Consider the following 21,487-nt stretch of genomic DNA (forward strand, 5'->3'; position numbering starts at 1 on the left):
GATCCTTTTCCAATTCACTGCGGGCTAAAGCAGGGAGATGCACTATCACCTTTACTTTTTAACTTCGCTTTAGAATATGCCATTAGGAAAGTTCAGGATAACAGGCAGGGTTTGGAATTGAACGGGCTACATCAGCTTCTTGTCTATGCAGATGACGTGAATATGTTAGGAGAAAATACACAAACGGTTAGGGAAAACACGGAAATTTTACTTGAAGCAAGTAAAGCGATCGGTTTGGAAGTAAATCCCGAAAAGACAAAGTATATGATTATGTCTCGTGACGGGAGTATTGTACGAAATGGAAATATAAATATTGGAGATTTATCTTTCGAAGAGGTGGAAAAATTCAAATATCTTGGAGCAACAGTAACAAATATAAATGACACTCGGGAGGAAATTAAACGCAGAATAAATATGGGAAATGCGTGTTATTATTCGGTTGAGAAGCTCTTATCATCCAGTCTGCTGTCCAAAAATCTGAAAGTTAGAATTTATAAAACAGTTATATTACCGGTTCTTCTATATGGCTGTGAAACTTGGACTCTCACTCTGAGAGAGGAACATAGGTTAAGGGTGTTTGAGAATAAGGTGCTTAGGAAAATATTTGGGGCTAAGCGGGATGAAGTTACAGGAGAATGGAGAAAGTTACACAACACAGAACTGCACGCATTGTATTCTTCACCTGACATAATTAGGAACTTGAAATCCAGACGTTTGAGATGGGCAGGGCATGTAGCACGTATGGGCGAATCCAGAAATGCATATAGAGTGTTAGTTGGGAGACCGGAGGGAAAAAGACCTTTAGGGAGGCCGAGACGTAGATGGGAGGATAATATTAAAATGGATTTGAGGGAGGTGGGGTATGATGATAGAGACTGGATTAATCTTGCACAGGATAGGGACCGATGGCGGGCTTATGTGAGGGCGGCAATGAACCTTCGGGTTCCTTAAAAGCCATTTGTAAGTAAGTAAGTAAGTTTGTAAGACTGTACCATATTATTATTCTGTGAGCCCAACCTGAGTGGTAATATTGAATTTCTTTAATCTCTTCTTGACACAAAGTCGGACATTATCTAGTGAGATTACTGTCGATAAAATCAAGTAACCTAACAATAATGTAATACATAACTGCTTCATAAAATGTACGTTATATCAATTTCTTTAGAAAAATTAAAAATACGTTTTAAATATAAAATATGAAAACGACAATATTTAAATTTCCTTGCGGTCGGTTGACTACATTTTAAAATAAGAAGACCAGCTTTCTTGGTGTCATGCTCGATAAGTATCTTAGTTATCTTTTCACATTGATAACCTTTGTAATGTTTTAGACTCAATAAGGGGGGCAAAGACTAATTGGGATTTCCCAGTCTCTGATTGGGTCAAAAACCCTGATGGAACTGATATTTAACCCTAGTGGTAAATTTCGGTGAAGTCCGGAGGGCCTAATTAGTCAAATCCACTCTCCTCACCTCCACGCTGGGGCCCCCTGGGATCTTTCAAGATGCGAAAGAGAGAGTGGTGTGCGGATAGCAATGGGAACCTACCGCATTTATATATCCCAAGAAGATATGTTGAAAATGCCATGATGAGTCTTTCCCTGGTAAAAAACTCCGGACATAAACTATCCCCCCAATCAGATGTCCGGGTGGGGGATACTGGGGAAGGACATGTCATGACACAAGACACAGAAGAGAAGAAAAGAAGATCAACGACTGCAACGAGGGATGAGAAGACACCAGTTCTACCGGGTGAGTTGGAAAACATGAAGGAAGCAATGAGAAGAAACAGAGTGGATGTGATGGGAATGTCAGAAGTGAGGTGGGAAAAAGTGATGAGTTGATGAGTGATGAATAGGGCTCGGAAGTTGATGAAATATCATATTTTTTCTTATACTTCAGAGACAATGCAGGATACAATATAAACTCTTTACACTTCAATAGAGACCAATATAGCCTACTTTTATTTTGCATTTATTTGCACTATTTGGTATTTTATTGTTTTTAGGAAATGTTCTACTTTCTGTTGCATTATTGCCCTATTGTTTAGAAAGGACCTTTTTTACGGTGTAATCATAGTCTACATTCCAGAACCTACTGCAGATAGCGTCATGCAGGAATTTGCCTTATGGTTGCAACAACCTTAACTTCTGATCACATGTGTGATGTGATTGTCCCCCATTCAATGCAACAGAACAAATACTGCAGCCGCAGTGCTCGCAGTTAGCATATTGTATTGCACAAGTAAAGACAGTATTGATAGAGAAAGTGCTGCTTCTATAGCAGTTTCTCAAGGCTTGCTGGCTGATCCTCAAATTAAGGAATGTCAATGTTGAGGTTTTCTCTGCAGTTTTCCCTCAACCCATATAGAGCAAATGTGTCTTTATCACGCTTGTTTTTGCACTTAATTATTTTATTCAGATGCTAGATAATAATAGCATTTGATAAAGAGTCGTAAATTAACGCATGAGAAAAGATTACTAGCACACGGGTTCAAAAAAGTGAAAAATTACTTCATTATTATTGATTTACTGCATTTGTTAAAAGATTTCAGTATTATATTAGCGTATAAAATGGACAGTTTCTAATAACATTGCAGGAGGAAGATGACTGTTTGTACAACAAAGATGCACTTATAATACATCACATAAGTATTTTGGCATTATATTTAATGTGTTTGAAATTTGTTCCAATAAACATAATACTTCGAATACTTCCTACAATAAAGCATTATACTTAAGTAAACATACAAACGTGGCCAACATGCTGTCGTGTTAACACTAAACATCATTACACCGTAATAATTATTATAATTTACGTACTTCAGAAGAATGCTCTCCAATTGAGACCACATTTCTAATTTCATGTGTGCACTTACCAACTCTGTGATGCAGTGAATATCATTTTGATTATTTACACACAATTGCACTGATAAATTGTCATATATTTTAATACATCAATATATTTGTGACACACCCTCAAAATTAACCAACAAAAAGTACATAAACACTGGATTGAGATTAATGATCCACCTGCTATCTTTTTTAAAGTATCTATGTTACATAGGTCATCAAACGAATTAATTTTGTCCATTTGCAAGCACTTAATTTGTTGCTGCTCAAATCTTTGAATGCACTTGTTAGCAGGGTCCATTCTTGTTGAGGAATAAGATTATCTATTTGTTCCCGTAAACCTGGAAATAGTTATAAGAGATCTGCTTTAGGACTATTCTTGCACATTTCCTTCTCTGTCTCTAGAAACATGTACTAGATACAAATCTTTTACTTCAAAGTGTTTAATACACACAACTGAATGCTTTGTTGGCGTGAAAATATTTCATAGTATACGAGTAGCTTCCAGCCACATAACTTATCTTTTCAGTTGGAAATTTGAGAACTGTAATGTAACACACTCACTTAAAGCACTCTAGTAATTTTTGGTACACACAGAAACATAACATTTAGGAGCCATCTGTAAATAAAAGAATATGGATGATTTAATTTCATTTTTTAATAAAAGTCTAAACTTCTTCATTTCAGTTCTCTGAATTTATTTTTCTTAGAGGTTATGCCATTACTACGTGCTTCATCTTTTGATTCCTTTTCAGATTTTACTTTTATGATTCACTTATAGTTAATAGTTTAATTTGGTGATGTACATGTTGTCATGCTACTCTCCGTCCAAGTGGTTATGTCACACAGTCGTCAAAACAGGGGAAATGATATGACAATTACTTACTTAATGGGGCCCTTTTCTTTAAATTATTTTAAACAGTTGTATAATATTATGTAAACTTCCAATTCCGTACAGCAAATATTTGCACAGAAGAACTTAACAGCTCAGCCACTAGCCCTTACAGAGAGGACAGGAGAAACGAGTGGGACGAACTGGGATGAGACATAACCTTTCAGCTGGACAGTACCTATTTATTCTCTTCATAGTTAGCAATTACGAAGATTTCAGTTCAGAATTACACTGCCTTTTAGCTCGACATGATACAACTGGCAAGCTGATGATGCTAGACGCTGCCACCCAGACCTCGAGCAGCGACCACTTCGAGGAATCCAGCAGACGGTACGCCGAGTGGGAGGAGGAAGTCAGGCTGGAGGAGCTGCAGCATCTGCAGAGAGTGGCGATTCGTCTTTTCGACTTCTCTATGTACTCAGGTACAGTAACTGTTTACATCCTGAAGTAGATGCTCTTTCAGCTATGCACAAGCAGAATCCCAGAGCAGTGCAATCAACTAGTCGGCCACTATTGTTATTCCATTTCAACATGCTTGGGATGGGAACATTTAAAGTAAAACTCAATTTAGGCCTGGCCCTTAAAATTAAAAATATTTGATTCTGATTTAGGCTACATTCATTCCCTTTACAAATGTGTACGGCAAATAGCAAGCGCTGTAATAAAAATGGCTGATTTGTCGGCATTTCCAGCGCAAAGGATTGCGGTACTCTGGATATCCACATACTCTGTGAACAAGTTCAGGAGACTTGGATTCTTACTGGTAGGGAATAGGGCATTTATCCAGTGGATTCACTTGTTCAATTTGCCTTAGTTCATAGAACCTGTTCTTAAATGTTTGTAGTTAAAACAAATTAGGTTCTTGACATAAAAGGAAGAATATTAATTTAACATTTTAACACGAAATTATCTAGTTTTTTAATTTGACATTAAATATAATCGTGTCATATTATTAAATTATTGTTCCTTATCCAAGTGTGCAGGCAGTCAAAACAGAAATACAAAATCGACGGCCAGCTTGAAAGGGAAACAACTCAAAATTTAAAGTTTAAAGAAAGCTACATTTTGAAGCTTTATGTTGCTGTGAAGAATCAGAGGATCGTTTAACTTAATCCAAATTCAATTAATCATGTTTTATGTATGGTTGAAGCTTTAAACTTCATTTTTCTCACAACTTTAAATTTTGAGTTGTTTCTCTTTAGAACTGGCCTGTCGATATTACTATGCTTGCAGGCTTGAGACTGATCTGCAATTACTTTGGCAGCCGTCTACCAATATCCCTTTCTCTTTGAGTGCTAATATCGCATACACAATTATGAACCATAATTCATTATTCAAAAACATAATTTAAATAAATGAATATATTTTCAGCTACAAAATACATTATTAAGCACATTAATAAGATAGGGTAAAGGTTGGTAAAATCGTGATATGAGTAATATCGTAATAGTTGGTATGAGAATTTATTACAATTTTACTTATCGAGACAAAAATCTGTTTTTTTTTGACAATGTATTAAGGACAAGTTCATGGACAAGTTGCTGCATCAAATCGGTCCTTCTCTCGCTCTGTAAAAGCATGATAAGAAGCTATCAAACACAGTATCACGATATTACTCTTATCACAATATTAACAAGATTTACCCTACTTCGTTTTCCTCTCTCCTACAATTTGTTATTCCATTTGAATGAAATATATTATTTCCTTCTTTTAAAGTATTGACAATTCATAGGGAATGGAATATTTCTCGAATTTTGGAAAAAAATATTTCTCAACATCTAATTACAGTAAATATACATTATTCAATTCATTTATGCCTGATTTGAATTCGTGAAACATCGCGAAATCCGTATCAAGTCGGGAATGCGATTTTTTAAGCAATTAGCGAATTATGTGCGCGAATTTTCAATTTTTAATTTTTTTTTACTACAATCGATAATCGATAGCTGTCGCACAGATAAGGTCGATATTTATGGTCGCTAGTATTGCACATTCGATACTGAATCTGTTTTAGTCAACGGTCAACGAGCTAGAAGGTTTTAATTCAAATACCTGGTCTAAACACACTCCTGACATCATATCTGATATATGTAGCGATGTGCGAGAATCGTATTGTGAGCATTGTGAGCCTGCTGAATGCCATATTATTTTGGACGTGTTGAGTGTGTTTGTTTTATTTGTTTATAGTGTCACACATAGGCGAAATAACATTATTGTGTTCCCGTGCAAGTGAGGCTACAAGAATGCTTAATAATAAAATAGCTCCAATAGAGCTTTCCAGTATATAAGGCATAGGTTTTATTGCACAGACAAAAGTACAGTCATGTGTAAATTTTGTAATTGTGAGGTCTCGTGGGAAAGAAGAGATACTGTTGAGAAAGATTTGAAGTTGGTAAAACATGCATCGGCAATTAATTTTCGCAAGGAAGACGAACAATCTCTTGTGCTGACTTCTATTGCCACTTGTTTTTGCAGTGTGCAAAACAAAAAGAAAAATTGCGAATATCTGGGAAAAAGTGTTGGAAAGACTTTATAAAAACGAACATACCAATTTCCAAGCTCGAAAACGAACAATGTGAAAATACTGAAAAATTTAATTGAAAGCACCGATTTTCCCATTTGAAAATCCCACATTTTGCACTTTGAACTCAACAAAAAATTCCAGTCTCTAATGATTCAGAATGCTTTATGGTTGCTGGGTCGTTAGTAGTCAATAACATTTAAGCTGTGCTCATGTTTGAATCTAAATCCACACAGCAATCAAGTCTTCAAAAGGCTTGTTTTTTAAGATCTGATGCATGCGAGGTGAGAGACCACACTATACGAGCAATAGTGAGTGGTTTCTAAAGCTAAGAGGTGCGCGGTCAGAAGTGCGTTCCACCATGATTGTCTCAAATTCGGCAATCCTGAGTATGAGGCTTTTACATGAGGTGGGTCCTTCATCTTTCCATGCAAGAAATGTTTATCATCAGAAAGATTGTCAAGGGGTGACAGTACAAAAGTTCATGTCAGTTCACATCATGTTTCAACCAAGCTATCACTGGTGAGAGAACAACAGGATGGAGTCTGCAATAGATCGCCTACCAAGAAAATTTTATCTTCTGAGAGAACACTAAGTCTGCCAGAGATACATACAAGATACCGAATCTCTTACAGTCCAACTAGAAACAGTAAGATTAAACATGCAAAATACATTTGATACTCTCAGTCAAGTACTTAGTTATGTCAATATTCTAGAATCTGACATAAGAGATCTAAAAGAGAACTCTTCACTTAAAAATTACATGTGTTTGCTAGTAGCTAACAGAAATTCCTCCAGTGTCTTGACATGGTAGTGTGATCCAAAAAACCGAACTTTCAAAAATTCAAATTCCCACAAGGCTAATATTATGCATTAATGTGTAAAACAAGCACAAAAAATTTCATTAAAATATTACCATTTACAAGTCGCTCCAGAGCTGAGAAGTTTATAATGTGTAACATAGTGAAAGAAAAAAGTCAGGGCAGCTTTTGAAGGAGTAGAAAACTCTTATCGGTGTTTGGATAAAAGTTATAGAAGAAACTGTTTCTATTCATCTTCTTCAATGTCTCATTGTACTTTTGGAACAGGTTGATAGTGCGTTCTGTCGTGTCATTTACTACTTCGTCTAAGAGGAGCAATCACGAAGTTCCTTGAAAACCACTCTGTAGGAAGTCTGTGCAGGAAAGATTGAGATTTGTCTCTTCCTATTTCAGTCTTCAAATAAATAACTGGTTCTCAATGTTATAGGATTCTCCAATTTCAGGTTTTCCAATTTAGCCATGTTCTGTAGTCATTGAGGAGTATCAGGTTTCTGTGGAGGCTGCAAGTTTGTTACTATATTTTCCTTTTTTGCTGGTTAAACGAATTGAGTCCGCAACAGACCACATTATTTAAAGCCTGTTTAGTAAATGATGATGATGATGATGATGATGATGATGATTGTGATGATTTTTCTTTTTCTCTGTGATCACTTGGTCATCAAAAAGCAACTAGATGCTCAGAGAGAAACCAAAGATGTTGGCAAAATGCCATAATAGCCTATAATTGTGCTTTCTTATCTACAGTTTGGTTGGGACATTTCTTATGGAGAGTAAGAAGCTTGATATCATTATATGGACTTTGAATACCAACAAATACTCTCTAACATTAATACTAGAAAGCTTTCCTGTTTAGCATTGCAAGCGGCGGCGAAAAGTAACAGTGCTGCCATCTAGCGGCTTGAAACGTTCGCACACTCCGTGCGTCGTGCTGGATTACGTGAGGAAAAGAGGAGAGGTGTGCATTTGATTTCAATAAGAAGCTGGAAAGCAATAAATAGTATACTTTAGAGTCACTTTGTTCATAACATTTTTAATTAATAACAAATTACAAAGTTATTAGAATAGAAATGAATTGATAAATTCTCATATTTTCAAATTTGATGAAATTTAGTTGTGCATGACTTTAGCAGCTTTCATACATCGCTTGTTTTCTTTTTTAGCTGTATGGTTGTCCATTTTATTTTTGATGTAACAATTTATTAACACATTGAAATATTTGTCAATGAAGACATTGGCACAGTCACTGCAAATGGACATGTTAACAGGGAGCACTACCATTTTAACTAGTTCTTTTTTTACACCAATTCTAGTTTTATAAATAACATGATCAGTTTCTTTGAAAACATCAGAACACAATTGGCTGAGCATTAGAGAAACATCATTAGGAAAAAATTTTTGAATCTTTACAGTATTTTTTATTTGCGATGTGTGTTGTTACGTCATTGTTGGGGTTTTCTTTACAAGATAAATTTCTTCGACAAATTTCGTGATTTATTCTGCTACACACCCAACCTGCAACATAAGCTCTTGCATTTTCTTGCAACACGGTTTCTTCATTTGTATGCTGTACATTTTTGTCATCAACAGTTACATCCAAATCGGAGACATCTGTAATGCCTGGACTGCAAAAATTCAATTTAGCTGCCTCGATATCTCCTTTCTTGAGTAAGAAAGAACAAACGTCAGCTTCACAGTTGCTTGTTTCAGGAGGACTTAGGAATTGATTCATCATGATTGCCCGAATTGTAGCTCTAAACTTCGAGCAGTCTGGAGTTACGTTGTTTCCACCTTTAGATCGAATAATAGAAAAGAGATTTTCTATGCAGTCTTGTGTTAATCTTCTTGTTATTAAAAATTTAAATCCATAATTATAATGCAATTCTTTCCATAGCAGTTTTAAAGATTGTAAATTTTCTAGCCAGCCATTTATACATTTTGGGTTCATTTTCCTGTTGTTTATTACCTGGATATTTCTAAATGTTTTTTTCTATTTCATTAAAAAAATTCCAGTGTGTGGAATTTTCACTTAGTGGCCTATTTAAGGCTTTACTAGTTTGGAAACTAGAAGAGTTAAAACAATCAAAAGCTTTATCCATGAACAGGATGAAGTCTGCAGTAGGTTGAGCCTCCTCTGGTAACTGAATTTTATGAGTGTTGCCATAGCTTTTCCTACAGAATGACTTAATAACTGTGTAGCAAGGCACACTCGCATCGGTGTGAATGCTGGTAGATTCAAGTGATTAAGTTTTACTTTAGGACAAAGTCGGGGATTCATATCTTTATCTATAAAATAAAGTTTTTCTAGGTATTCCCACTTAATTAATTTATGAAATAGCTTAAAATTATAATGTTTTAAATTATTCCTTACGCTCTTAATCAAATGTGGTGTATCATGAAACAAATAAATTTTTTCACCATCGTGTTCAAAATAAGGCTGTACTTCATTACATCCAAGCAGTCTTCTCGATTTAGTGTTGTTCGATCCTTGGTCTGAAACAATCACTTTAGGGATAAATCCCGTATCTTTTATTTTATTTATTACATCAAGCAGATGTGATTTTAAAATCTCTGCAGGCATGGCATCTTTCGATAGAAAATAACCAATGGTTTGCTTAAAATTTTTACACATTCCTCGAATCATAAAAACCATTGCTTGGTTTGCAAGTGGTACCTCTGAATCTTTTACATTAGTTTGAGATTGTTGGTTAGGGCTGTGTATACCCAATTCAATGAATCCCTAAAAAATGTCCACTTTAGCATTGTACGTTATATTTTCCTTCAAATACATTTCATCTACAATAATTGTTACTACCTTTTCATTTAGTGGCAGCATTCCAGACTTTACTTTTAATAATTGTAAAATGGTGGGATTTATACCAGGGCCTATACCAAATCCATGAAGCCAATTTCGGAGAGATCTGACTGTTGGCAAACACAATTTTCTCCTTAAAAATCTGTAGCCCTGAGGTGAGCAATAATGGAGTGCAATGCAAAACTTTTATCGTAACTGGAATACCGCCTTCCCATTTTTTTCTTTCTTTTTAAACGCACTTGCGACATAATGAATTCATCATTAGAAACAATTTTGATTAAATCAGTATTTGAACTGGTTGTCTTCAGAGCTCTCACTTCCGCCCGAAGAGATGAAATAATTTTTTTGTGTTTAGATACCAACTTTTGAGCTGGAATCAATTTCTTAGAAAGTGTCTTTATCTGAAGATCTTGAGCCATCTTTGACCTTTTAGGATTTCTTGCATCTTAAAAAATAAACAGGGACTTAATTTAGTGAAATATTAATAACGTCTTGAAAGTCTAGGACTAGGTAAATAATATTTTCTGAATAACTAACTGAATCAGTTTTTATGAGAAAACATGAGTTCACACACTTTCTTCACAAAATCAATAATTCGTATTTTTATGTTGCGTATCACAATATGCGTCTATTTAGTTTGAAAAAGTCATGACTTTCAGTATTTTGTATGTACAAACTATAAAGAAATTGTGTTTGGTATGATGGAAGTAAAGTAGTTTTATGCAGTTTAATAACTGATTCACTTAGCACAGAGAACATGTTATTGCTAATGTACTATCTGATTATGAGGTACCTGGTAGAGGACTATCGTCGTTTCTGTCTGGAATCGGAGAACCTGTCGCCTCCTCGATGGAAGGTCTAATGCGTTTCTTTGGGGACCTTCGCGGTTCTTTCATTGTACTTTGACCCATATTTTCGGAAGAAGGCGCTGTTAAATTCAGTGAAGGAATAGCTGTTCTCTTCAGTCTGTTATTAAAAAAATATATTAAAAATTAACAGGTCTATGACTCATTTGAAACTTCGGTACTTTTCCAATTACACCTTATTTTTACTTACTCCTGACTTTTCAAATTAGGGTTATTGAAGTCCGATAATCTAAAGTGATCTGAACATATTCTGTGATTTTTGTACAGATACTCTGTTCCTCTAGTTTTAAACGTTTCGTCTAGGTCTTGTCTTTTACATTTATTTACCCATATGGCACATCTATAAGACAAAAACAAATAACAGTAATAATAATAATAATAATAATATGATGATGATGATGATGATGGTGAGGACACGAGACCTGTCATGTGAATCGTGCGAGTGGGAAAAGAATGAGCTAACAGAAAGAGAGTTTAAAATTATACGAATCTACTGACACGAAAGTTCATCTCAGACTAATTATCTTCCTTCTCCATACCCATTGGTGAGAGCCACAACACATGATAAGGTCACAGAACAAGTTGTCTACTGACTCTACTGTAATAATCATCATCATCATCCTGTGGCAGAAAAGTAATAGACTACTTGTATTTACATGACTACTCACTCACCTACTCACTTCGGAAATCTGAAGAACGATCTAGCATCTTTTTGCCAAGCGTAGTTTTTACAGAAGAACACAGAACAAACAATTCCACTTTCCCTGACATGTTGTGGAACAGCCATGAGAATAATCCTTACGACTTACACCACGTGTTGAAGTACAAAACTCTTGTTAGATGCAGTTTACCGCGCTATGTGCCACGTTATCCTCACTGTCAACATTCCCTGCTGCTAGATAGCACTGATGAGTCATTCGCCTCTCTTATCGTGAACTGTCCAGTATTAATGTTAGAGAGTATTTGATACCAATAGATGCTTTGTTCCACTCTCTAATGTTATCTAGTGTCTCAGCAATGGCTCCAGCTACAAATACTGTTGCACAATCTGGAAGACTGACTCTATCCAAGGCACTGACTACTTTAGGTGACTGGAATATGTTGTTAGGGACGCTAGGTGTGAGGAGGGAACCTTTGAAGCAAGTAATAATGTTGAAAATCAAGATAATGGTTCAGACAGTCGATATGCATTCTTGCTATCAGATGTACTAGGTGATTAACATGATGAAGAGGGTCGGTTGCTCTTCCTTTCATGAATATAAATTCACTTCTTCATGTCCACCAAGTTAGTGCTGTGGTAATGCGACTGCCTTCAAACTAGCCGGCTCAGGTTCGATTCTCAGCAGGTTCAGAAATTTTCATGTAAGATTTCTACCTCGGGACTAGGAGAGATGGTGGTGCACAACTTTTACTCAATAAATTGTGCAGCAGTATGCCTGAATTAAATCCCAAATCTCTCCACGTGCATATGAAAAGAAGGCATATGTCACTGTTGATAGAGATTCACCCATCGGATGGGGACATTAAGACTGGTGGTCCCCTGGGTGCTATCAACAGGAGTAGGCTACGTGTCAGCACCGGGTTTCCCCCTTTCTTTCTTCCTCACTTTTGTCATCGTCCTCATCATTTCCTACACTACACTTACACATATACTCACTCTAATACACGACGTAACTCTTAACAGATACACATTATGCATATTGTGGTCTGTCGAAGTGGTGTGCAACTTGAAAATGGATCACAGTCCTGTCATCTATCCGCGGTATGCAAAATCACGCAAGTGAAGTGGGTAGGCATTAGACACACACAGATTTCACTTCTTTGTACCGAGCTCTCTTCATTCATTCTTGGTTTCTTTTGCAGCTGTTTGAGATCACTACCTTCCATGCTACTTCAAAATACTTTTCTCTTTGCTTTTCAAGAAACATCTGGCCCTCCTTATTTCCAATCTCTTTCATTGCATATGTCAAACAACTTGCCCAGATCTCTTTAATGTGTTTTGTTTCATTATATTACTTCCTTGCTGTCTAGCTCTTTTTTTAGATCCAGATATTTATCATAGTTTGGGAAGTTTCTTAACACACAAATCTATTCACAGAGTTGGAATCCTTGCATGCTCCCTTAGGTCAATTTGTAAGTATGTTGGAGGGGCTTGTCTTTGTCCAAGTGATGAAACTGTACACTTGGACAGTGGCGTGCGGTGACCATTCAGACAGCCGAAGCACTGAATATTATAATTGTTAGATAAATAATAGTAAATCAAGGGGCTTGCCTTGATAAAATCACAACTGATAATAATTTAAAAGAACATATATTAAAATAAGTAGACCTAATATCAATTTAAATTTCTTAAAGCTACCATTATACAACATTTGATATAAAATAACAAGCTTCTGGCTTTAAACTCACCCTTGGCACTTCTCACAGTAAGATCAACGGAACTGAAATTCAATCCTTCTCCCTGGGAAGCAAATTTGGTAACCACCTCATCAAAGAACTCTTTTTTTCTTCCTGAGTTCTCCTAGTAGGCATGCTTCAATTGGAATAATTCCAACATGAGATAGTCTCTCTTCTCCAGTAGAATTTCGAGAGTAGCTTTTGATTCTCTTCAGCATTGAAAACGACCTTTCTACTAAAGACGTACTCACAGGAATTGTACAGTCACGGAAGAAAAATCTGGCCGATGAGCAGCAAAACTCATAATGTTACTTATGCCGGTTTTGTTGTGATTATCACAGTACAGAGTGTCTAAGAGGGATAGTGTTTACCTCCCTTCGAAGTTCCTGGGCTAGGAAGGAGAGGCTTTCGGACTCTTTCTGTTCAGAATGTCTAATAGGGACACTATTGACTTCCCCTCATAGCTGCTACGCTTCGAGAGACTGACGTTCGGAATGGTTTTGTTTAAAGTCTATAATATACTGTATTTGTATAATTGCAATGTTTGTTGTGTTTTAGTCGACATATAGAAAGTTGTTTTGCCATTGGTTTTGCCATTGCGGATATGAAGAATGTTGTTAATGTAATTTTCATCCCCTATGTTCGTCTGTCTTCACTCTACAGGCATACTACGTTTATGATTTATGACCACTGTATAGCCTACTTCGTGTTTTTTCTAGAGTCCTAGACACGTGACCCTGTCCATCTTTACCAACAGATTTTGTCTATAAATAGCCACAACCACTTCGAAAATCATCATTAGTTTTTCAGTTCGATAGCTATGGACGTCAAAGCCAAAGTAATTGCACTGATCGAGGAAGGCGGATTTAGTGCGGCGCAAGCTGGAGAACGCTATGGAGTTGCGACTAGAATAGCGTCCAGATGGTGAGCGCAGTATCAAGAGCAAAGATACGTAACTCGTAAACCTTTTAGCAGAAGACCCAAGGCATCAACACCACAACAAGATCTTATGTTAATAGAACGTTCGAGGCACTTTCCATTTCACACTTCTAAAATGCTTGTTGCCGACACGGGATTTCCTGCTTCCAACAGAACGGCTTCTAAAAGGCTCAATGGTGCCAATATTGTGCCGAGAAGAGTGGCGGTAAAGTTCTGACTGAAGACCATTGAATTGATCGTGTCGCATTTTGCCAAATGCATTACAACTATCCATGGCAAGAGGTCATCGTTTCGAATGAGAAAGTGTTTATGAACCACAGCACAGGGCCAGTGCAAGTATATCGACCGAAACAATCCAAGAGATTTGACCCTGAATATGTGGTCCAGAGGCAACGCATTGGTCGTTTGTCCATGTCGATGTGGGGATGGATTTCTGGTTATGGTGGCGGCGCGCTATGGAGGATTCATGGGCATATGAATGGGCATCAGTACACCAATATACTGGAAAATGTGATGCTACCTAGTGTGCGTGTGTTTCAGCCCGAAAACAAAATAAAATTCCAACACGACTTTTCTTCTGTACACACATGTGTTGCCGTGTAGCGGTGGTTCAACATTCACAGGGATGATGTCGTAGAGGTTCCATGGGTGCCAAAAAGTCCTGACTTAAATCCCATAGAAAATGTGGGGGCGGAAGTGTAACGCGGTGTTAATGAACAACTACAGGGTCGGCGTCCTAGGTATATGGACGAATTGTGGGATCTCGTTTCAGATGCTTGGGATGATGTTGCATTGTCAGATAGATATATCCACAACCTTGTTAATTCTGTACATAGAAGAATGGATACAGTGAACAATGCCAATGGTTTCTGGACAGATTATTAAGTCCAGAAGGAAACTATTGTATATCACTAGAGCTACATAGAAAGAAGAACATTTTAATTTGTGATAAAAAGAACATTCAATATTAATTATTTTACTTCAGGAATGTATATTTTCCCTTATTTTCAGAACTAAAGTAAATACTGTAGGTTTAAAAATAGAATAAATAAATGAGTTATAGTAAACCGCTTATATAATCAAACGTTTCCTTAAATCGCACAAAAATTATTTCTAATTAACAAATCTATTTATGTTCCTCTTTCGTCACTATTATTAATTGTTTACCTAAATTAATTTATATATATTTATTTCAATTTATTTTAATGTTCACTTATACCGTTTGTATTGGATTACTTCAATCAATTTATATTTATTCTACTTTACCTGACTGTTGACTTCTATATCGTCTTAGAACGAAGTTCCTATGTATTGTATCTTTCTCAATTTTGTTTACTCTTCGTCATATTGGCAGTCTGTTTTGCCAGGAAGATATTAAAATAAGAATAAACCATAAATAAATGTAGTATGAATAATTTCAAGGGGAAATTGTTCCGGGGCCGGGTATCGATCCCAGGACCTCTGGTTGAACGTACCAGCGCTCTACCACTGAGCTACCCGGGAACTCCACTCGACACCGTCTCAACCTTTCCCTTTATATCCACACAACTCGCATGGGCTGACGAAACGCCAGAGACCCACAACGAGTGTACACAAGCTCTGTGTGACTTGGAATTGTGGTTTTCTGTTAACGTACACAGTAACGTATATATTATGCAAATCTAGTCTTTCAGGTGAAGCTCCCTGTAAAGCAGATTTGAATAATTTCAATTCTGCTTTACAGGGAGCTTCACCTGAAAGACTAGATTTGTATAAATGTAGTATGTCTATAGCAGCTGTGTCCAATACTAAAGTTTCAAACTTAAAATTAAAAAAAAAAATATTTGAACAGACCTGTATTATTAATTAATATAAATTACAATAATCACTAATTAGCAAGACATTTATGTAAATAATTTATTATTGGACGATGTCTGTGGCCCTCCAATAATATATTTTTTTTAATATTGGCCCGAAGTATTCATAAGGTTGAGCATCCCTGGTCTATAGACTAAAGAGAGACGAACAGAGGAGATGGTAATGAAATCAGTAACATTCCTCATACCCGCAATGGTAAAAACAATGAAATAACAAATTTCTGTAGAATATAATATAACATAAATATTTATTTTTTATTCAGACTAAATGACTTATCAGTGTTTTAAAGAAGATCAATAAAATTTATAAAATATATATTCATTGAAGTTGAGGTTAAAATAATGCTAACGTTTTGCGCCTATTGGCATCTTCAGGCACTTGAGCCAACAATATCATGTGATACATTAATTTACAGTAAAAGGCATGGCTGTTGAATATATACATTAATCAATCTTAAAACTAACAGATTAAAATCATTTGTGCAAATTAAATGATAAACTATAGTTGAGTTAATTATTGTTTTGATATGTATGATAGTTGAATTAATTATCCTCATCTCTACTTAAATTTACGACAATAATTAAAACAACTATAGGACACAAAGATTAAATTGTAGATTTAAAATGGATTCAAATAAAATAAAATATTACCTTGTAATAAAAATTGATTACTTCTATAATGTCTTATTAATGCTTACATTTGATCGTATAATTTTACCAATTACTGGTATGTGCCGTTATTGATGTAATTATATGTATTATAATGATATAATCTTATGGTTCTTATTGATTCCAATATTAAACTTCATATTGAGTGGACGTCGAAATAATTTCAGATGGTTGAAACGTAGAATGCAGGTATGACTTTCAACAGGAAGTTGAGCTGTTCATGATGCAATTCGTTCTATAATATATACGTATCGTAAGTAACTAATATAAAATATTGCTCAAATGCCTAAAGGTGGTAATAGGCGAAAACGTTAGCATTATTTTAACCTTTAACTTCAATGAATATTTATATTTATACATTTTATTGATCTTTTTTTAAAACACTGATAAGTCATTTAGACTGAATAACAAATAAATATTTATGTTATATTGTATTGTATATTGACTTATCTGAAAATTACTACTACAATGCTTACTAAGAAAATTTTTGTAGGCCTATGTCGACAAGAACACAAGAGTTTCAACCTTATGGAATGTGAACAGAAACAGTCCGAAATCCTCTCCTTCCGAGACCAGCAACATTGGGGGGAGTAAACAGTATCCCTCTTAGATACTCTGTACTGTGATAATTACAAAAAAACCGGCGTAAGTAACATTACGAGTTTTGCTGCTCATCGGCCAGATTTTTCTTCTGTGACTGTACACAGTAATGTCACTAACACATTAAACTGCTGAAAACTTTTTTTCAGCATTGAATTAGTACTCAATAGTTTTGCAAGTTCACTCATGGTTTTATTTCTAAACTCTTTACTGCTGTACACTACAATCAGCTCATTTTTCAATCGAATGATGTCGAAAAATTTTCCATATGTATCTATGAGATTTTGAAAGCAACTTTCTGGGAATTGGTTAGTATATTTTTCATAGTTTTGAGGCGACAATAAATTTAAAAATTTCAGTTTAGAATAATCTTGAAATCTTACATCCAAGTGGTTATCAATATTATCAAACACTTCGCAATAGATGCGTTTATAGTTGATATTTTTTCTCTTCAGAGGCTCACCTACTTGAGACACGGTTTCTTGGAAAACCCCTTCATAATCGTGAAAGAAATTTTGTTGAAACTTAAAAACTGTGGGCCAAGGACTAAAACAATCAAATTTCAGTAATTGTAATTGTTGTGTAATGTCTCATTTAAAAGACTGACAATATTCAGAGACATTGAGGTGATGACAGAGTGGTAAATGATAATAGAGCATTGAAAATGTGATGTGGTTGTTTTGCACAGAATTTCATACTGACATGGCACAAAGACATACGTCCCAAGGGCCGCACCATGTGTTGGGACGTGTCAGATGTACAGAACAAGGCTGCAGTGAACTTATTCCCCTGTCATGGCATGCAGGGAAATCAGCTGTGGCGATACAATCCGGTGAGCTAATTGTGCCTTCGAATTCTATTTTATAATTGAATCAGGAATTTTCAAAAGGGACTAAGTCTGGAAAAGTAAATTTGAAGAAAACGACAAAAAACCTTTTGTATGGATCTGGATATATAACAGTCCAAACATGTTGATACACAATTTAAATGTGTACATTCTAAAGGACTTCGTTCCTTTTAATGCTGAAATCCAAGAAGAGTGTATGGAGACCCAGAAATGGGCATAAACTCAATTTACAAAAAATATGGACTTGGTCCCTTTTCCAAATTCCTCATTCAATTCTTTCTGTCATATATGAGGAGCTCACAACCAGAGTGGATCAAGTCTACCAGTGGTCAGTTTGTGGATTAATGCAATCTCAGATGAAGAAAACTTAGATTTATTCATTGCCTTAACAAACTAAGTCAATAACTCATTTGTTACTCCAGAGAGGGCAGCATTTCCTATGGAAAGTGAAGGTTGCTAAGCATGAGTCAGGTACTTTTAAGACTCAATTTTTCAAAATTATTCCAGAAGGACTTGGTCCACTCTGGTTGTGAACCCTTCATATATTTTTACATTAATTTCTTTATTGACTACTAGAGTTCCACGAAAAATTTACTGGTCTCATTTCTTGCCCACGTCAAATGTAGCTCTATCAGTCATCATTTTCAACCATGAACGCATCATTGTAAGTAACGAATTCGGTGTTAAGAGATACTTCTGTCTCATACACAGAATTCTTTTAACTGCCAGACTCATAGAATCCATGATGGTTGGAATGACCATAACCAAATTTGTTACCAACTGACTGATCATCAAGCTACTTGTTTATATATTAATTAGTTCCTTCAGTCCTTCCTCTGTTCTTTACTTTGTTAGTTCACTTATTTATGTATCCATTAAGGTAAGATTAGAGACCTTGTATTACCAGTGTTAAATTCACCATCTTTAAGTACCCTTATCACAGAAAGTGTTACAGATATGTCTGTGAATATTTTAAACTGATTCTTTGTTATCTTAAAAGTGCTGAGCTCTTGTTTAAAAAGTGAACTTTGTGAAAATAATAAGTTATGACTTTCTACTACATATGCACTTTCTTCCTGTCTGTCCTATGTAAAAATGTGGACAACTATTGCATTTTAGTTTGTAAGCCCCAGTTGAATTATATTTATTTGAATGTTTGATGTGATTATTTAGATATTTCTGTGTTGTGTTTTTGTTTTGTACCTATGCTATCTTGTGTTTTAGTTTTCTGAATGAAGTTGCAATTTTGTAAGTATTGGTATTGTGATATGTTAATGTTATGTACTGTATTTATTCTCACGCGGCGTTTGTGTTGATTTGTTCTGTTTTTGTTTTGTCTTTTTTATTAGTGTATCTATCATGTTAGGATTATATCCATTGTCTTGTGCTATATATTTTATTGTGTTTAGTTCTTCAGTATAGTTGTCATTGTTCATAGGTATGTTAAATATTAATCTGTATGTCATTGTATGGAAAGCTGCATGTTTATGTTGTATAGGATAGTTCGATGAATTCTGTATGTGTGTTGTAGTTGTGGTTTCCTGTATATTTTGAATTCATGTCTATTATTTGTTTCGGTTATGGTGATGTCTAAGAAATTTATAGCTTGGTTATGTTCTGTTTCTATTGTATACTTTAATTTGAGATGTATTTTGTTGAGTTGTTGATGTAGGTTTTCTATTTGTCTTTTGTTTCCATTATATAGGACTATTATGTCATCTACATATCGATGCCAGTACATTATTCTCTCTGCGTGTTTGTTGTTGTCAGTGTTTAGTATGTGTATTTGTTCTATATTATGAATGAAGATTTCAGCTAATATACTTGATATAGGTGAACCCATTGGTAATCCTTCAGTTTGTGTATAATATTTATTGTTATGTGTGAAATAATTTTGTTTTGTAATAATCTTTCTTTAATGTTTCTAAATCTTTTGTCCAGAAAGGTTTGTAGTTTGGGATCTTTCCTCAGGGCACCCATTTCTTTGTTGCTTTTAGCATAGTTGCACAAATTATGTCGTTACATTTGTCTGGGGATTCGTTCATATTAATGGAGAGGTTATTTTCTAGATCTTCTCTAAATTTAGTCCAATTGGATTTTTTAAAATTCCAAGAACATCTGTTATAAGATTTGTTTGTAGGTTTCTGATGTAGTAAAATAGAAGTAGCAATGATTTTGTGGCCAAGTCCAGGGTCTTCCAGAACTTTCCTGCTTGCCTTGTTATATATGTCTGAAGATATTAGAGTTAAATCTGGATTAGATGTTCCATGGGAATGAAGATATGTTGGAGGGTCTTCTGGGTTGAATAATAATTGGATTGATTGGGTGTTAAGAAAATCTTCTATTGAATGGCCAACAGAATTGATGCCTAAATATCCCCATTCTTTAGAATGACCACTGAAGTCTCCAATTATGAGAGTCTTTGGTGTAATTACTATATTGTCCAAATTGGGTTTGTTATTAGGGGGTTACATATGCTATACATTTTGAAGTGTTATTTATCCGAAGTTCTATTTTACAAATTTCAGATTTGTGAATAATTTCAAAGGAAAAATTGTTCCTGGGCCAGGTATCGATCCTGGGACCCTTCGCTTAGCGCATGAATGCTCTACTGATTGAGCTACTCCAGGAACTATACAAGACACCGTCACAATTCTTCCCTTTAAGTCCACACAACTCAAATGGTTTGACAAGACGCCAGAAACCCAACTTTGAGTGCACACAATTCTGTGTGACTTAAATTGTGGCTTTCTGTTAACGTACCTACAGCAACCAGTGGCGTATACTGGTTTAAGGGTCTGGGCTACCACTGACCCTATTATTACACAAAATATATTTTAAAATCCCTATAATAAAATTCCTTACCTATTTATATATTTATGTGTCTTGATTGGGACGAAAATACTTTGATGACTTCATCATTGAAATTACAGTTGGGCCACTTGCGAAGTTTCTGTAGAAATGACTTTTCAATGGACATCAGTGCCAAGCCGGATAAACGTTCTTGTGTATGAGTTGATCTACAGTAGGATTTTATTCGCTTCAACACAGAAAATGTTCTTTCTACCAATGCTGACGTAGCTGGTATTGTCACAATTAATGTTGCCAATTTAAGGACTTCGGGAATGACTTGGTTCAGCTGGTTTTCATATATGGCAGATAATATTTCGTGGATAGGTTTGTTCGAAAAATCAAAGACTTCTGCTGAATATATTACGCTTAATTTATTTTTCAAACGTACTTGATCAAAGTGACTGTTATAGGACTGAAATAATTTGTTTAGTGCCTCATTCGGGAAGTTTTCTCTATAAGCAAAAAATTTTTGAGAATCTATAAGCTTTCCATAATCAGAAAATCTGTCAGTAATTTCCATGTGCATACGATCTAGTATGCTGTAGTACAGCTGCCTGTATTTC

At 35.4% G+C, this 21,487-nt stretch overlaps 1 protein-coding gene across 5 annotated transcripts in view; it reads left to right on the plus strand.

The window, feature by feature from the left end:
• Window positions 1–1,022: 1,022 nt before the first annotated feature.
• LOC138715562 (uncharacterized) overlaps window positions 1,023–21,487 on the plus strand; it is a 77,111-nt gene continuing 56,646 nt past the window's right edge. The window contains exons 1-3 of one of the 5 annotated variants that reach the window (XM_069848632.1): window positions 1,023–1,751; window positions 3,986–4,165; window positions 17,913–18,056. In XM_069848632.1, the coding sequence (XP_069704733.1) occupies window positions 1,505–1,751; window positions 3,986–4,165; window positions 17,913–18,056 (571 nt within the window). In that variant the 5' untranslated portion in view covers window positions 1,023–1,504. The remainder of the gene's footprint in view (window positions 1,752–3,985; window positions 4,166–17,912; window positions 18,057–21,487) is intronic. The other 4 variants (XR_011336452.1, XM_069848633.1, XR_011336451.1 and 1 more) reach the window with 4 other exon arrangements.

Source organism: Periplaneta americana, chromosome 15, assembly GCF_040183065.1.
Source record: "Periplaneta americana isolate PAMFEO1 chromosome 15, P.americana_PAMFEO1_priV1, whole genome shotgun sequence".
NCBI classification, from domain to species: domain Eukaryota; kingdom Metazoa; phylum Arthropoda; class Insecta; order Blattodea; family Blattidae; genus Periplaneta; species Periplaneta americana.